Below are 15549 nucleotides of genomic sequence, written 5' to 3'. Positions count from 1 at the left end.
TTCCATTTCAACTATCTTAAGACAAATTTATATAGTATCGTTATCAGTAAAAAAAGAAAGGTTTTTTTAAGTTTCACAAAACGAAGGGAAGCATAAATTAGCATACAAACACTAACAATAAACATTTGGTGTTCATTCATAATATTACACCGCCACTCCACCCTTAATTACCCCTCCACAAGACCACAACCCTACCCAACCCAACATGTACTTACTCTGCAAACAACACACAACCAGAGAAATCTACTAAAATCAATCATCACTTGACTAGAAAGAGAAATAACACCACCAACAAAGTCACCATATAGTTCCTACCAAAAACCAAAGCAGCAGCAGCCATAGCAGCGGCTCCATTAGTGAAACTTCCAGTAGGCGTATCAGTGGTCAAGATAACAACCATCCAATCATCCTCAGAACCAACACCAACTCTCGTGTACTTGGAGTCATTCAGGTATCTAGCGTATCGAGTCCGGGTGTAGTTTGTTAGGACCAGAGTTGGCACTAAATCGCGGACACAAACCGGCAGTACCACCGCATCAGTTGTCGTGTTGGGGTCGATTTTGCATTTTGACAACTGATCCCTGTAACTGGATAATTGTGGTGTGGTGGATGCGGTGGGACTACAAGGCTGGTCCTCTAGATCGTCTGCAATTTCGTCTGCCAAGCAATTCGCGTTGTTGTTCTTGGCGAGTGGCTGCAGGTTTTGGGATGTTCGGTAGCTGTTGATGCCTTGGAGTAGATTGTCTTCTACTTCTGCAAAATCAAACAAAAATTCATGAACTCAATCTAAGCAATACCATATAATTTTTTTAAGCAGATGAGGCATGCACCCAGCCCAACAATGCCCTTCAGACAGTTGAGATAATTGAGTGAACGTAAACTCAAGCCGCCAAGAACAACTTGATGTGCAATACTAATTTGTTAATTAGAGAAGGAGATGATGAGTACCATCACATTTGACTGTTGAAGAAGAAAGCAAGAGAATGGCAGGAAGAATAACGAAGAAGAAGACAGTAATCTTGGGGAAAGCCATAGCCATGTCGATTTCTAGTCGATCAGGGTTGTGGCTTGCTAGTGTAGAGAGGCTAAACGCCTAAACATAAAATGAGAGGAGATGGGCTTTGTGTGTACAGGTGGCACTTCATGGGCCCACTATTCATTTCAGACTGACAAGTATCAGCCATAACTCATAGGCCCTGCACGTGGCACACATGCAAATTAACTACTAAGTACTAACCGATCACTTTTTTGTGCATTAATTAGCAACCGATCAATCATACCAGGGTGGGAAAAAAAAGTTTCCGCGTCGGTTTCGGGTCTGGCAACATCACATATTTACAAAATATTTACATGTCCGGATCCTAATCTGAATTGAATTTTCGACGTACTTAATTGATCACATTCGGATTGGTTTAAATTCAGACAAGTAAATTGATCAATAAATCCGGATTAGGATCTGAACGACTAAACTGGATATTATTTATTTGTTTAAACCCTGATCTGGTTTTAAATTGCACAAAAATTTTATGTTTGGACGCAAATGTCGAATATATAACTTTTGTCCGAATTTGATTTAATCTGAATTGTACAAATTCAGTCATTCAGACTGAATAGAATTTTGTCATCCCCTAAATCAGGGTGCCGGGGCTCTGCTGTAAAAAAATTACGGCAGGCCCCGCTGTAATAACAATTTGAGACGAAAAAAAATTTTATTTTATTTTGAAAAAATTATAGATGTGTAGTTTATGATCTAACGAATCCAAAGATATATTTTTTGTTCAAAACAAAAATCATATGCTATATGAAAAATGCTTAACAATTTTAGACCGTCGGATATAAACTCAAAATATTCGGTGTCCGGATCAAGATGAATTTGATTTTTGTTTCGAACAAAAAATATATCATTGAATTCGTTAGATCATAAACTACACATTTATAATTTTTTCAAAATAAAATAAAAAATTTTTCAGACCCAAATTAACTACAGCGGGATCTGCTGTAGTTTTTACTACAGCAGACCCCTGCCACCCCCTAAATCATACCTCCATTTAATTTTTGAATTTTGAGTCAAGATTTACTTAATTTATTATTATTGTTGGTTAAATAACGGTTTTTTAAGGAAAAATCAATCAAAAGGTATTCTCCACGTCACCCGCACAAGTCCAACTTGACACGTAGACAACCTTTCTGCCACGTGTTTCCACATGTCGAGTTGGGAACTCACTTATCCCTGCAACATCAACGTCACTATTCACTTGCACCTTCGCTGATACAAATACATGGTTCTCCCAAGGACTTTATCGAGAAGACTTTGTTTTCCGTATCCTCGTAAAACCTACCGTGAAAACTTCCTTCCGGCGACAAGTCAAAAGACCCAATAGAAAACCATTCGTAAGCATCAATGGCTTCACAAGGACAACAGTTCCCACCTCAAAAACAGGAAGCGCAGCCAGGGAAGGAATATCCCATGGAGCCGAGACCCCAATTCGCCAAACCCGACTACAAGCCTTCCAATAAACTCCAAGTCAGATATATAATCCCACCTCATTTCTTCATTTCTTTAATTTCCATGGAACTGGGTTTATATTTTGATGGTGCAAGGAATGGTGGCCTTGGTGACTGGTGGTGATTCCGGGATTGGGAGAGCTGTGTGTCACTCTTTTGCAATGGAGGGTGCGACGGTGGCATTCACGTACGAGAAGGCTCGAGAAGAGGAGGATGCGCAGGAAACTGTTCAGATAATGAAGCAATCCAAGACCAATGATGCTAGGGACCCAATGGCGATATGTGCGGATTTGGGGTTTGAAGAGAATTGCAAGAAAGTGGTCGATGAAGTCGTGAATGCGTTCGGACGTATCGATATTCTGGTTAACAATTGTGCAGAGCAGCACAAGACCATGTCCATGGAGGAGATCGATGAGCAGAGGCTCGAGAGGGTGTTCAGAACCAACATCTTCGCTTACATCTTGATTACTAAGTAAGATTAAAAAAGAAAAAAAAAATATATATATATACACACATACCCGTTACTGGCATTTCGTCAAACACTTAATAATCTTTCGAAACTGTGGTGAATTTATGGATGTAGGTATGCTTTGAAGCACATGAAGTAAGGGAGCGCAATTGTCAACTCCACATCAGTAACAGCGTACGCGGGGAGTCCCAAATTGCTCGATTACTCAGCCACGAAAGGTGCAATTGTGAGTTTTACAAGGGCACTTGCACTGCAGCTTGTCAACAGAGGAATAAGGGTTAATGGAGTTGCTCCTGGACCCATCTGGACTCCATTGATACCGGCATCGTTTAGTGAAGAAGAGGTGGCTCATTTTGGGTCAGAAACTCCAATGAAGAGAGCTGATCAGCCAAATGAGGTTGCTTCTTGTTATGTGTTTCTTGCTTGTAACCATTGCTCTTCCTACATGACTGGCCAAGTCCTCCATGCTAATGGTGAGAATCCCATCTTGTATTTCTGTAATTGCTTAATAATCACAATGGATTTCTTTCTATTTGGATTGATAATTTGGTTTTTGATTGTTGTTGCAGGTGGAACCATGGTGAATGGTTGACGGGTCTCTTTTTTGAGTGGCTGTTAGGTTTTGGTCTCTGTTTATGTAAAAAAAGACGGACAGGGTGATCTCTCTTTCATGTAAAGAGTTGTATATAAGAACAAATGAATAAGCTTAGACGCAGGTCTGTCTGAGGTCCAGGGCTGAAATGGAGTAGTTGTATTTATCATACCACCACGCTTCCAAAGCCGACGCCTATGACGGTTCTCACTTTAGACATCGGAACTCTGATGTATTTGTCTAGGTAGTCTTTCTTTCTTTCCCCTACGTTGTTTGGCCCAGGCCCATACCTGGACACTTGTATAGATCGGTTGCTCCGATAACAAAAGAAATAAAGTTGTACATTCCCACTAGTAATCGTTTGTTCATTTTGAGTCGAAACTCGCATGCTTTGTCCTCCTCCCAGGCTCAGTCAAGCCCATCTAAGCATGTGGGATCGTACCAGTGTGATTTTGTCGAGGAGATCAATGAGCAGAGGCCTGAGAGAGTGTTGAGGACTAACATCATCTCTATAGTTTCTTATTGAGATTCAAATCTTTATGAATTCTGAGATAAGCAAGGATGAGCAATTACTCAACTTGTTCTCTGTATTTGACATGAAATTCTGGTCAATATTGTCTCTCCAGGCATGTTTTGAAGCACATGAAGCAAAGGGCATCTCTAGTAATCTATTCTATCCTGGACTTATAGACTGAAATTAACTAACAATACAACAGGAACTAAAAATAAATTACTGAATAGTATTTTGTTAAGTGAACAACATCAGATATCTACCGTCTCTCGCAAACAAAAGGATCACTTAACACCAGATATCTACTGTCTCTCGCAAACTAAAGGGGTAAGAGGTTATGGGTTTGAATGGGGAGCAAGTTATGGGTTCAACTGGGGGAGACAGAATTCTTCAAATAAAAGGTAGAAATGTCCATAGAGCTATCCAAGAGCGGACAATACATTTGGATGCAAAAACACATCCATATCTACCATGACACATGTTGAATCCCCAAGCAATACAAGAGTAAAGCATAAAGTAAGAGCATGGATATTGTCAATGAGAAAACAAATGTCCGTTTGGCCAAACGCGCTGAAAATTGAGGCTGGCAAAAAAAGAGTGTACAGACAACAATCTTGAAGCAGGAAATTGTCAAATGCAGCAACAGATTTTCATGCAACTTTTACAAAGAGATCATTTCTTACACTCATTCTTGCCACCTTTGAAAACTTAGGAGACTAGGGCTGGTCATCGAAGCAGGCCTCAGCTCCATTGCCACCAATGGCAGCTGTAAAACATTGAAACCCGTATGACTCAAGCTCAGCGATCACTTTATCAACAACCATTCCTGATAATGCTGTCATTATGGTCAAGGCAACAATGAAAATAATATGAGAAGAATTTTTTATCAACTCAACCTATAAAATGTGAAACTTTATTGTGATTGCAAATGGCAGTTTTAGGACGAGAAATCTTTATAATTGAAATCTAACTCTGGAGGAAAATTTTCCCTCGATGTGTGAAAATTGTTCATGCAGAGCCGTTGAGAAAAGTAAAATTTTGGCAAACATAATGAACGACATGGTCATGGCATTTAACATAGAAGATAGAGAGAAATCAATGAAGGCCTTATGTAAGCAGCACAGGTAGAACAAATCTGAAGGAAAAGGATACAGCTTGGCAACAGTGTCAGCACACACCCTCCACCTCCTGCTCCTGTCAACTTAGATGACAACTTGTACTTCAGCGTTGTCTGAAGAACAGTTTCGATAGAAGCATGGCTGACCCCGAAAGATTGAAGCAAACCCTGATTCATTTCCATCAACTCTTCCAGCTTTTCTTCTGTCGCAGTCACTGAAAGGTCATCATGAACTGGTGACTGCAGTACGGTAGCTAGTTCCTCACTAATGGAATTAACAGCCCTGAAGATAAAATTCATGGCATCATGATGCCGTAACATCCTCTCCGATACACCAGCAACTAATGCTTTTGTGTTCCTCCCGACTTTGGTGTTAGTGATGAGCATTCTGAGTGGGAAATTGGACTTAATGCGAGTTAAACTACCCGATCTGTACTTTATCATGTTGCCTGCCAAACAAAAACTACCTCTCTTACATATGCATTCAGATACAACACCAGCAAGTGCTCAGTAGAAGAACTAATACCATCCGAAGAGGGCATATATGTGTTTGTGGGTTTAGGCACAAGTAAATGAATTATTTTACTTTCTTCTTCGAAAGGGTTAAATTCTTTGGGATTTAATTTCCTCATCTTTCCTTGCCTAGTGGATTATGGTTCAGTAAAAAAAACACCCTTGTCTATGTTGATTACAGTATTCTTTATTTATTTTTAGAATGGTGGATTAGTTTACTTTTGCTATTGAGAACTCTTTCTCTTCCTTTTCCTTTCCTCTTTTTTGTCTTCCTATGTCACAATTAGCTATAAATTTCCAAACTCTCTCTCTCTCTCAAGGAAAAATTCATTTTATCCGAGTATGGTAGGACTCCAAAGTCTAGTCAGTATTTTTGTTTTCGAGTAGCTACATGATTTGATAACCGAAGTAAATAAAATTTATCAGGTAAAGCTTACAATGTTTGCATACCATATGTGCTGACTGTGTTATCAATCCCAGATGGCTTTCCGTGAATTAACTTTTCACCCTCAAAAGCCCATTTGTTCAGCAATTCAAGGTCACTCTCCTCGTATGATAACCACCCATGGTGGCTAGTGCCCATGGGCACAGAACCCGATAAAGCAAGAAGAGCTGCTGAAATTGCAACACAAAATGAGGCAGAAGAACCCAGGCCAGAACCCAATGGAAGGCCAGAAGTGACAACCACTGAAGCAGGTTTAAACCTGATATATAAACAGAACTCAATCAGAAATATATAACAAGAGAGACAGTAATCAATAAAAGACATAAAATTGTTGCATACCCCTGGATACAAGTGTATAACCAGAGAAAAGCTGAGACACCAGAAGCGAGCCCAATTTTTGCCTCCGGAATGTTCTGTTCTTCAACCAAAGTTGTAATTACTTTTACGGATTCTGCTGAGGCAGTTCTGGGTGTTGATGAGAAAGGAAAACCTAAATCAGGCAGTGCTTTTTTTATTCTTCCAATAGGCCAAGAAAATTCCAATCCCAGGTCTGTAAGTTGTAGCTTCAGCATATCATTGCTCTCTGTATGTATTTAAATCATTAATCAGGAAGTGAACCTTACCTAATTTCATGCATCTAACTCTAAATTCAACTGACCTACACTTGATTATAAGGCGCGATTCATTTACAAAGAATGGGAACAATCCATGTTTTACAAAAATTATAATTTGGCAATATTGTTTTCCATGTTTGTATGAAATGCCCATAAAATTTACTGAACGAGTCAACCAAAGCCTATCATGTAACACCCCGCTATAAACTTCAGCTGACTGTTCAACAGATTCGCCCGATAGCAGTGAATCTGAGTCATTGTTGTATCTATAGTTCAATGGGATATTCCAAAAGAAATCTCGCCCTCAAGATTTATCATTATATGTCACAATATAACTATGCAACAGTTATAAATGAATCACATGCTAACTCCATCCAATCACAAAATATTAGTTTTTCCGAAGAACAATAGAAGTCAAACCAAAGCTAAAACTGCATTATAGAAGTCATTTGGAATAATCAGTTTCAGCAAAGTGAAACACATCCCATTCAAAAACCCTGCCACTTCAAAAAGCTGGCTTCAAATAGAGTTAAGCAAAGCAGACCAAGAAGTTGCAGCAAAATTGGAATTATTCGACCCATTGTGGCCATATTTAATGAAGTTTCTTTACATGATTATTTTGAAGTAAACAAGAGGGATCCAATCAGAAAGAATTTATTTTCTACAACTTTTCATCTCCAAAAGAAATAGATCCAACAAGCCAAATCAAATATTGCAAAATAGAACAAAAAGCTTAATGTAATCTCAAAGGTATCTCCACTCTTCATTCTATGCAGATTGTAAAAGATTTGGGGGATCCTGATTATAATAAAACCCATGTCATAGAATCATCAATTTTCAACATTTATCATGAAAACCAGTCAAGAAAAATCACTTTGATCACAGAAACATCAAAGCCTCCAAGGCAGAATAGCTAAATCAGTAAAACAAGCAATCCAAAAACCCAAAGCAAATAAAATGGAACAAATTTCAGCGTAATCCCAAAAAGGGCGTCTCCCAATCTCCATTTCAAACAATTCCCAATAAACACAGTAACAAAAATCAGAACACGTGCATTAACAAACCATTGCGTACCGGAAGGAGAAGTCAAGCGGAGGGTAGCGTAGGTGTAGAGATCAATGGAAGCGGCCACCGCAGTGGATCCGTGAACCACCGCATGCTCTCCGGCAAGTATGATTTTACCAGGAGCTCTTGCTTTGACCTCCATTTCCAGATTTCCTCAATCTCTTCAATCCAATTTGGTTCCACTTCAATCTTTAATCTTTAATGAGGTCTTTCTTTTTTTTTTCCCCCTATTTTTCCGGGATCCAAAAAATAATAGATACATCTAAAATCCACTCACGTTTTTGTTAAATGCACACATTTCTTAAAAATCCCGCCACCACCACGAGTCACGTCACTGTAATAAAGACCATAACGTGGGGTTCTACTAGAGTGATCAAGCTCTCTGTCAGCAAAAATGTTGATCCGGTTACACCTCTATCACACAAAAAATTAAAGTCAAACACGTGTTCTAATACAATCACACGAACAAAACACATTTTCCAACACAGTCACATGAACAAAACACAAATTTTTATACACTTTCTCTTCCCACCCAACATGGAGGCCAACAACATTTCATTCCTCCATATTATCCACAACAAAACTACACCAAAACGTCAAATACCAATACATCCACATCAGCAAAACACTTCTCCCAATACAACCACATAAACAAAACACGTTTTACAATATAACCACATCAGTAAAAAACAACATCTTTATTGACCCAATAACACTTTACCATTACAAATGCCCTAACATTCTTGTTGTAATTAAATATTAATATAACACTGATACAAAATTTATTACCAATATAACTTTTCAGGTGAATTGAAGTGACGTGATTTAGTATATTGATTTTACAATTATGTCATTGTAATTGACGTCATTGTTTTTTGTTAAATCACACCGTTAAGAGTGGTGTCATTAGTTTAGTTTTACACATGAATCACTCCAATTTGATTGGCGTGATCAATATTTTGTTTAGATCATGTCATTCTTATTGGCCTGATCTCTATTATTGTTTTTTTGCTTGGCCATTCTCCTACCTCTTTCTATCTTGATAAACCGATACTACAAAACCCATTTGACTACAATTCAGCAAAACATAATCTCATCTACTTCAACTGAATGATTATCATCTACTTCAACTATAATGACTAAAATTCAGCAAAACCCATTGTAATCACGCCACTTCGATTGATATGAAGTGTTATATTAATAACAAATTTTGTACCAGTGTTCTATTGAGTGTTATTTTGATCAAAAACTCTAAATTTTATTATATCAGGATTGAAAGTTTCATTGTGACTTTTGCAAGCATGAGAGAGACGATGTACATGTGATTTGTTCTTTTTTCCCTAGATTTTCCTTTGTTTATTTTTTTGTACATTTTTTTTATTGTTTAGGTCAATTGAGGTAGATATTATAATTAATTAGATTTAGTTGGAATTAAATGGACCCATGGTATTCTCATTCCACCATTGGACATTTTTATTGGGTAAGAGCATCCACTTGTGCCCACACTCCAAACACCTCAATTCTTATGCAACTATCTATTTAACAAGTGTTGTATTTCAATACATCCACAATTGACACACTTTAACCAACACTCCATACTTTTCTTCTTTTCTATCATCTCTCTCATACTTTCCATCACCTCTCTCTTCACTTAGACCCACTTGTGTATATTTTTTTATTTTTAAAGTACACTCCAAATAAGAAGTGCCTTCAAATTTTTCAACTCATTTGAAGTGTCATTTTGCTCCCATTGTAGGCCATTAATGCTACACTTATCAAGAAAGATAGCTTTGGAATGCTCTATATCAAGCCCATTGGAGTTGCTTTAAAGGAACCCCAAAATTCAAAGTCCGCCAGCTTGAATATGATCAAAAAATTCAAAGTCCGCCAGCTTGGAAGTATTCTTCGAAGTACGCTACCTACCCTACACGTTGAACAAAGGCAATTGTGAGTGGAAGGCCCACTTAATCCAATATTGCCAATAAGATACTCAACAGTCAACAATGGACCTTTCGTAGATTGTATAATAGTATAATGGCGTCGGAGTTCTGGGGATTGGTTTTGTGGAGAGGTTAGACTTTAGAGCTACCTCTCTTCATCTCCTTCCTATTCAAAGCCAGGTTGTCACCTTTCAGTTTCTTGGGCTTAGCGTGTTGGCCCAACACTCTTCTGGCCTCTCTAGAGCAGTCATTCTTTTAAGGCCCAGTCCATGAAAGTGAAAAGCCCACTTAAGATTTGGGCTTTCTTCATGAGAACTTTAGAGCAGTCATACTCTGATAACTTAGTCGATGAAAGGCTGAAAGCAAAAAAAAACCCACTTTAGGTTTGGGCTTTCTTTATGGGAACCTTAGGGTTGGGCCTCTTAGAGCAGTCATCATACTCTCTTACAAGGTCAGTCCATGAAAGGGAAAGCCCACTTTAGGTTTGGGCTTTTTAAGAGAACTTTAATGTTGGGCCTTTTTAGGGTTGGGCTTTTTTTATGAGAAATATTGGTTCTAAGTTCAAACATCAATACTGTCATGCTGAGCTGGCGATAGTAATAACTGTAATGTAATCCTCTTTAATACAGTTGTTTTGTTTCAAACATGGTAAGAATTCAAAAAAGTTAAGCATATAGAAGGAAGTGGCCATTCATGGATAGACATTAGTTGGCCATTTCATTCTTCCTTACCTATTTTTGGATGCTTGATTTCCATATATAGAGATTTATTTTTTTTGAAAATCGAGAATGATACTACACAAATTTGTCCAAAATACAATATGGATCTAAATTCGAACTAACATGCGTGTAAGTTCTCCAAAAGCCAAGCGCAAAACCACAATGGTATTGCTAGAGATAATGATATTCTCATCTAGTCATGCACAAAATGTAAGACACACTGGTGACAAGGTTAACGAAGGACAGAAATATGCAGTCTTATTTCTATTAGAAAAAACAGAAGCTACTTTTATTATAAACAAAAATACAACAACAAAAAAATGCATAGTTTCATATATATAATGTTCTATTTCAACTTTCAAGGAAGTTTCAAATATAGATTGCTATCTTGACAAAAGAAAAAGAAGCTAAATCTGTTTCTCCTCTATATGGTTTCTTTCCCATACCAGCATCAACCTGCATATTCAGATAAACAGATGATACACATTAATCATATCTATCATATGTTTCTCCTCAAATTCTACATGGGAGTTGTTTACTTATCTCTATTTTCTATAAAAATTCAAAGTTTTTACCTTTCAATCTTCAAATTGTACATGTCAAGACTTGGCACATACAGAACTGAGAAGTCTAATCTCTTGACAGGGTAATTCCCGGACCAGCGAAATCCGATCTCTTGATCACAACTCAGATTCCTCTTCTTCACAATCATTTTAAATGGTTCAATGGAATAAGCAAACTCATCATCATTACAGGAAAAAGTCTTTTGCTTTCCCTTTCTCTGCCCCACATCAGGAAATGGTTCAAACCAGAAAGCCTTTTTCTTAACCAAATTAACCTTATGAGTATCACAAGTATCAGCATCGAAAATCGATACCTGAACTGAACCCCATGCGTCCAAAACTCTGCGACTAGCCTCGTCTAGGTTCTCCAAAATGTGTGCTTCAAAATCCCTTGAAGGTGGAATCTTGAGACTGTCCCAACGAATATGATCTCTTGTAAGTTTTAGCCTAAAAGGCCATGGATTCATTGTTTCTGCCGCAGTACTGCAAAATTTTTCCTTGAACTTCATGGCAACGGTACCTGTTGCAGAAAGAGACGTTGAAAGAATTGAATGAGAAACTTATTTTTTACCTTGGGATTCCTCGGGCTACGCTTTTAACATGAAAATTTTCCTTTTCTAGTTTCATGTTTGGTGTTTATCTTAAATAAGTCTGTTTCTTTATGCCAATACCATGGATATCAATAATTATTTCCTGTTATAAATTCCATAGTCACATTATTTGACAACCTTGACATAGATTACATGAATCCTACAAAAAAGACTTAGTCGTTGCTATCAGTATAAACAATTATGTTTCGTTGTCGTTAGCAGAGTTAAATCACAGCATAAGCTCCTCTACAGCTACCAAATCAGTTTTTTTCTCCTTCCAAGCTATATTCACACATTTTCTGCTTGTGTTCATATGATACAATGAGAAATGAGTTTGCTCACACATTTTTGGATGTCTTGCCTAGCTGTTGGTGACAAAAATTTCCTTAATTGATAGAAGAATGAATGATATTAGCATTCATTTAGTGTCTTTCCATCTTAGAAGGTAATTTGATTGCTTTTAATTATCTTGAGACTGCATAATCTTCTTGGAACCGAGAATTTTCCACCAAAATGAGCATGTAACATTTCCAGAATGATAGATACCTTGCATCCCATTTTATCTGCTCTATGACAATTTAGAAGATAGTTTCATGTAGTTATGATTTTCATTATCAATATATGATTCCCAAAAATTTTACTGGAAAATATCCACAACTGTCTCAGTTATATTAACGATTCAGAGGATCTTTGAAGAATAAAACTGCTTGGTAACCAAAGGAATGTATACCTAATGCCAACATGAAACATATTATCCTTTTCATAGCAAAACATATAATTGAAGATTGTTAATTCAAATCTCTTGAATACCAGGAAAGCAAACTTGTAATTCAAAATACGGAAATTATTTATTTAAATGATGCACTGCTTCACCTGTCTCTGAAGCTCTACTTTGAACATATGCAACACATTGAGTTGTGTCTTCATCGCCCCGTCCTCCTTTTTAATCTTCTTTAACTCCATTTGTTCTTTGGTAATTGCATCTGCTAGCTGTGACTGACCTTGTCGTGTTCACTTATTCAAGAAGGATAAATCGTGCTGTAATTTTCAATGACAGCTGGTCATTCTTCAATCTTCATTTCATGCTGGCATGATTTTTGCAATAGCTTTTTGATAATCCATGGCACTACATACACTTTCTCTTTCTAGTTATGTTAAACTAGGGTGTGCCTGCATAACCAGTCAAGTGAAAACATAGTAAACAAGGGACGTGCAGCATTTCAAGAAATATATGGCCTAATGGCCTGTTTGGAACTGCAACTCGTATTCTGGTTAAATTGGCAATATCAGTATGCGGTCCAAAGTTCAAGCGTAAAACATCAGCTTGAGTTAATAAAACTGTTAGAAGGGGAGAACTTTCAAACCTTCAAGAGTTCAAGTACATATCCATGGCTCTTTTTAGAGGTTGTCATCGCAATATCAAGCACTTTAGGCAATGCTTCTGCAAGGGGCTGGAAACTTTCCACCGTAAGCTACTTATCCCTTGCAATTTGTGTAAGAAACTCATCAATCAACCTTCTAACAGCAAATGCTTTTGGGGCAGGATCCCTTAAAACAAAAGAAGCATAAGCTTCCACAACCCTAATTATAATTCTGCAATCATAATAGGCATTAACCAGGAGATCTTGAACACAACATTGCTCCAACATCAAGGTTATTCGTCTTTCTAACTTATTAAATAGTTCATAATTGATATTCATCATCAAACCCGCCTTGAGAAGGTGAAGCAAAAAGTTACAAGAAACTGAATTTTCTGCATCTGTAAAAACCCTAATCAAACTTTCAGTTGTAACTATTATCAATTGATGGGACAATTGCATAGAAGTTAGATTGTCCAATCCAAAATGGATTTGGGAAAGCTATCTTGTAGTCCAGTATGCTATGCAAGATCCAATGAGCTCTGCTCTCATACCTTTACTTTTAATGGATTCGATAACTTCAAGAAAATGATCTATTCTTGGGAATGAAATGTCTTCAAACCACCAGACACCAGTTGTCAACTTTGTTGTTAAGTATCAAGTTTTCTGCATGATTTGGTAAAACATTGAAGCACATTGCTTCTTCATTGTCAAAAATAAATGCTTGCAAGTCACTGCAGACCTTCCGTGCAATGTTTCAAGATTTGTAGCTCCTTGGCCATCACAGCTCTTCAAAACCTGAAATATGTCTTTCCATGATGAAAACAACACCGAAACTTAGAAAAGCTGCTGCTTTATAAATGAGATTTCTTGCTCAAGATCATCAGTCATCTCCAAAAAATTGTGCAGCACTATATGGTGGATCAATGTTGGCTGCAGTTAGATCAAACTTCCATCCATAACAGAATCTCACTACTAAAACAAAAGTTTCCGAACCGTCTGGAAAATTGTCAATTTGGATCTTGGAGCATGTGCCTTTCTCTTCATTGTTTCTTCTGTCAAATACAAATCACTATATTTGGTTAGGAACTATGTTGGATTCCAAATTGAAGTTTCTTTTTCCTGCTTACTCAAGGAAATTGTCAATTTTTCAGTCTACATATTATGATGAATGTCTGATAGTGTTAGGCAGTGACTGCACAAAAAACTGACTCGGATCAAAATTTTCCAAAGTTGAAGAACAATTTGCACACAAAAGATAAAGATATTATGACACATATGCAAGTTATTTCCACAGCTTCTAGATTTAAGAGAAAATACACAGATGGGATAATAAAGTTCATTCTTGATTGGAAACAAAGACAGACACTGCACCTTACATAAGAGCAAGGTGGAATCATCAATTCCAATAATCAAATTGTTCGCAACTTTTGACCGAACAACCCTGCAAATAAACAAATCAATCACAGTCATTGCCACAGAGCAAAACGATTTAGGTTCTGTGTTGTAGAAAGGGAGAGCTTACAACTTCTTTTTTCTTCGTTCGAAATCTTCAGCAATCATGTTCGCTTTGGCTGGAAAAATGACACGCTTGTTATGCTTCGCCCTAGATACCGAACTCCTTCCCATGGTAGCTGCAGCCTTATCAGCAACAAAACTATTCTTCATTCTCTGTGCAAGGCTTCACTGATCAACCTACCTTTTTCCCACCTATGCATACATATAGCCAAGACTCCAATGATTGTTTTTCAGTTCATGAGTGGAGAACTGGATGAGGAAATAAACACAGCCTTACTGGAATACAGTTATGCCATTAAGACGGTTTGGCGTCTATTTCCATCTACTATCACTGTAAGTATAAGTGTGGACTGTGGAGGTATTGTAACCTAACACCGTTGATAATATTTGTCCTCCATTCTCATCAACTTATGCAAGCACCTCTCTCTCTCTATCAGTGTAGCCACCTTTTCCTCTTTCGTATATCTTGATGTTAACACTTCAAATAAAAGAACAAAATTCTATGAGGGTTATCAATGATTACCAAATTTCTGGTCCACAGTATGGAGAGCAAACCTAAACCAGCACAAAATTCACATTTCACACAATTGAGCAGTGTCCCACATTGCCGAAGAGCAAAAAACCACAATGCCATGTTGATTCAAAAAGGAACTCTTCTGGCTTAATGGTCACTTGGTTTGCTCCTACTCCTTTTATGTCCGACCATTTTGTGAAAAAAGTAGTTACAGTGTGGAACGCAGAAGCCTCTTAAACAGTAGTTACAGTGTGGAATTCAACCACCCAATATTGTTTATGGGGACTCTATTCTCTTAAACGAGAGTACTCAATGCACCATTTTCCCACCAAGATCCCACCTTTTCACTTTCAGCTTTCTTACTAAACCCAGATCCTAAAACCGTTTATATGTGCAAGGAAGAAGAAAAGGCTACCTGGATCACGAAAATTTACGAAATTCGTGCTTGATTCCTTGCCAATTATCGCATGGAATCTGAAGATCATGCCACAGCCGCTTCATCTGGTCATTGGAGAA

The 15549-nt window shown here is 37.6% G+C and overlaps 3 protein-coding genes and 1 pseudogene across 6 annotated transcripts; 1 reads left to right on the top strand and 3 right to left on the bottom strand.

The window, feature by feature from the left end:
- Window positions 1-144: 144 nt before the first annotated feature.
- On the bottom strand, window positions 145-1039 carry LOC120010577 (uncharacterized GPI-anchored protein At5g19250). Its single transcript, XM_038861357.1, has 3 exons — window positions 949-1039; window positions 302-753; window positions 145-216 (listed from the first exon to the last, which is right to left on the bottom strand). Exons 1-3 carry the CDS (start codon window positions 1037-1039, stop codon window positions 145-147), a joined length of 615 nt encoding a protein of 204 aa, XP_038717285.1.
- Window positions 1040-2401: 1362 nt separating this feature from the next.
- On the top strand, window positions 2402-3566 carry LOC120010077 (annotated as a pseudogene).
- A 997-nt stretch (window positions 3567-4563) lies between these two features.
- LOC120010064 (mevalonate kinase-like) lies at window positions 4564-8124 on the bottom strand. Its single transcript, XM_038860757.1, has 5 exons — window positions 7841-8124; window positions 6492-6735; window positions 6158-6411; window positions 5230-5643; window positions 4564-4912 (listed from the first exon to the last, which is right to left on the bottom strand). The coding sequence occupies exons 1-5, from the start codon at window positions 7971-7973 to the stop codon at window positions 4794-4796; spliced, it is 1164 nt and encodes a 387-aa protein (XP_038716685.1). The 5' UTR covers window positions 7974-8124; the 3' UTR covers window positions 4564-4793.
- Window positions 8125-10804: 2680 nt separating this feature from the next.
- On the bottom strand, window positions 10805-15549 carry LOC120011581. 4 transcript variants are annotated; one of them, XM_038862729.1, is made up of 6 exons: window positions 14527-15549; window positions 14376-14445; window positions 13008-14056; window positions 12517-12813; window positions 11066-11573; window positions 10805-10946 (listed from the first exon to the last, which is right to left on the bottom strand). In XM_038862729.1, exons 5-6 carry the CDS (start codon window positions 11560-11562, stop codon window positions 10898-10900), a joined length of 546 nt encoding a protein of 181 aa, XP_038718657.1. In that variant the 5' UTR covers window positions 11563-11573; window positions 12517-12813; window positions 13008-14056; window positions 14376-14445; window positions 14527-15549; the 3' UTR covers window positions 10805-10897. The 4 variants fall into 4 exon arrangements, with proteins under 4 accessions (XP_038718657.1, XP_038718659.1, XP_038718658.1 ...); XM_038862731.1 differs by having other exon boundaries at window positions 14381-14445; XM_038862730.1 differs by having other exon boundaries at window positions 14530-15549.

Source organism: Tripterygium wilfordii, chromosome 12 (genome assembly GCF_013401445.1).
Source record: "Tripterygium wilfordii isolate XIE 37 chromosome 12, ASM1340144v1, whole genome shotgun sequence".
Lineage (NCBI taxonomy): Eukaryota > Viridiplantae > Streptophyta > Magnoliopsida > Celastrales > Celastraceae > Tripterygium > Tripterygium wilfordii.
This window is presented reverse-complemented; position numbering and strand designations above follow the sequence as displayed.

Excerpts from the sequence above, each read along its gene's own strand:
- LOC120010577 (XM_038861357.1), bottom strand. The coding sequence starts at position 1,039 with ATGGCTATGGCTTTCCCCAAGATTACTGTCTTCTTCTTCGTTATTCTT. Across the intron at positions 754-948 it reads TTCAACAGTCAAATGTGATG|AAGTAGAAGACAATCTACTC; the intron begins GTACTCATCATC and ends TTGATTTTGCAG. Across the intron at positions 217-301 it reads TTTTTGGTAGGAACTATATG|AGTAAGTACATGTTGGGTTG; the intron begins GTGACTTTGTTG and ends TGTTGTTTGCAG.
- LOC120011581 (XM_038862729.1), bottom strand. The coding sequence starts at position 11,562 with ATGAAGTTCAAGGAAAAATTTTGCAGTACTGCGGCAGAAACAATGAAT. Across the intron at positions 10,947-11,065 it reads TACAATTTGAAGATTGAAAG|GTTGATGCTGGTATGGGAAA; the intron begins GTAAAAACTTTG and ends CTGAATATGCAG.
- LOC120010064 (XM_038860757.1), bottom strand. The coding sequence starts at position 7,973 with ATGGAGGTCAAAGCAAGAGCTCCTGGTAAAATCATACTTGCCGGAGAG. Across the intron at positions 6,736-7,840 it reads CCGCTTGACTTCTCCTTCCG|AGAGCAATGATATGCTGAAG; the intron begins GTACGCAATGGT and ends AAATACATACAG. Across the intron at positions 4,913-5,229 it reads GCTGACACTGTTGCCAAGCT|CATTATCAGGAATGGTTGTT; the intron begins GTATCCTTTTCC and ends CCATAATGACAG.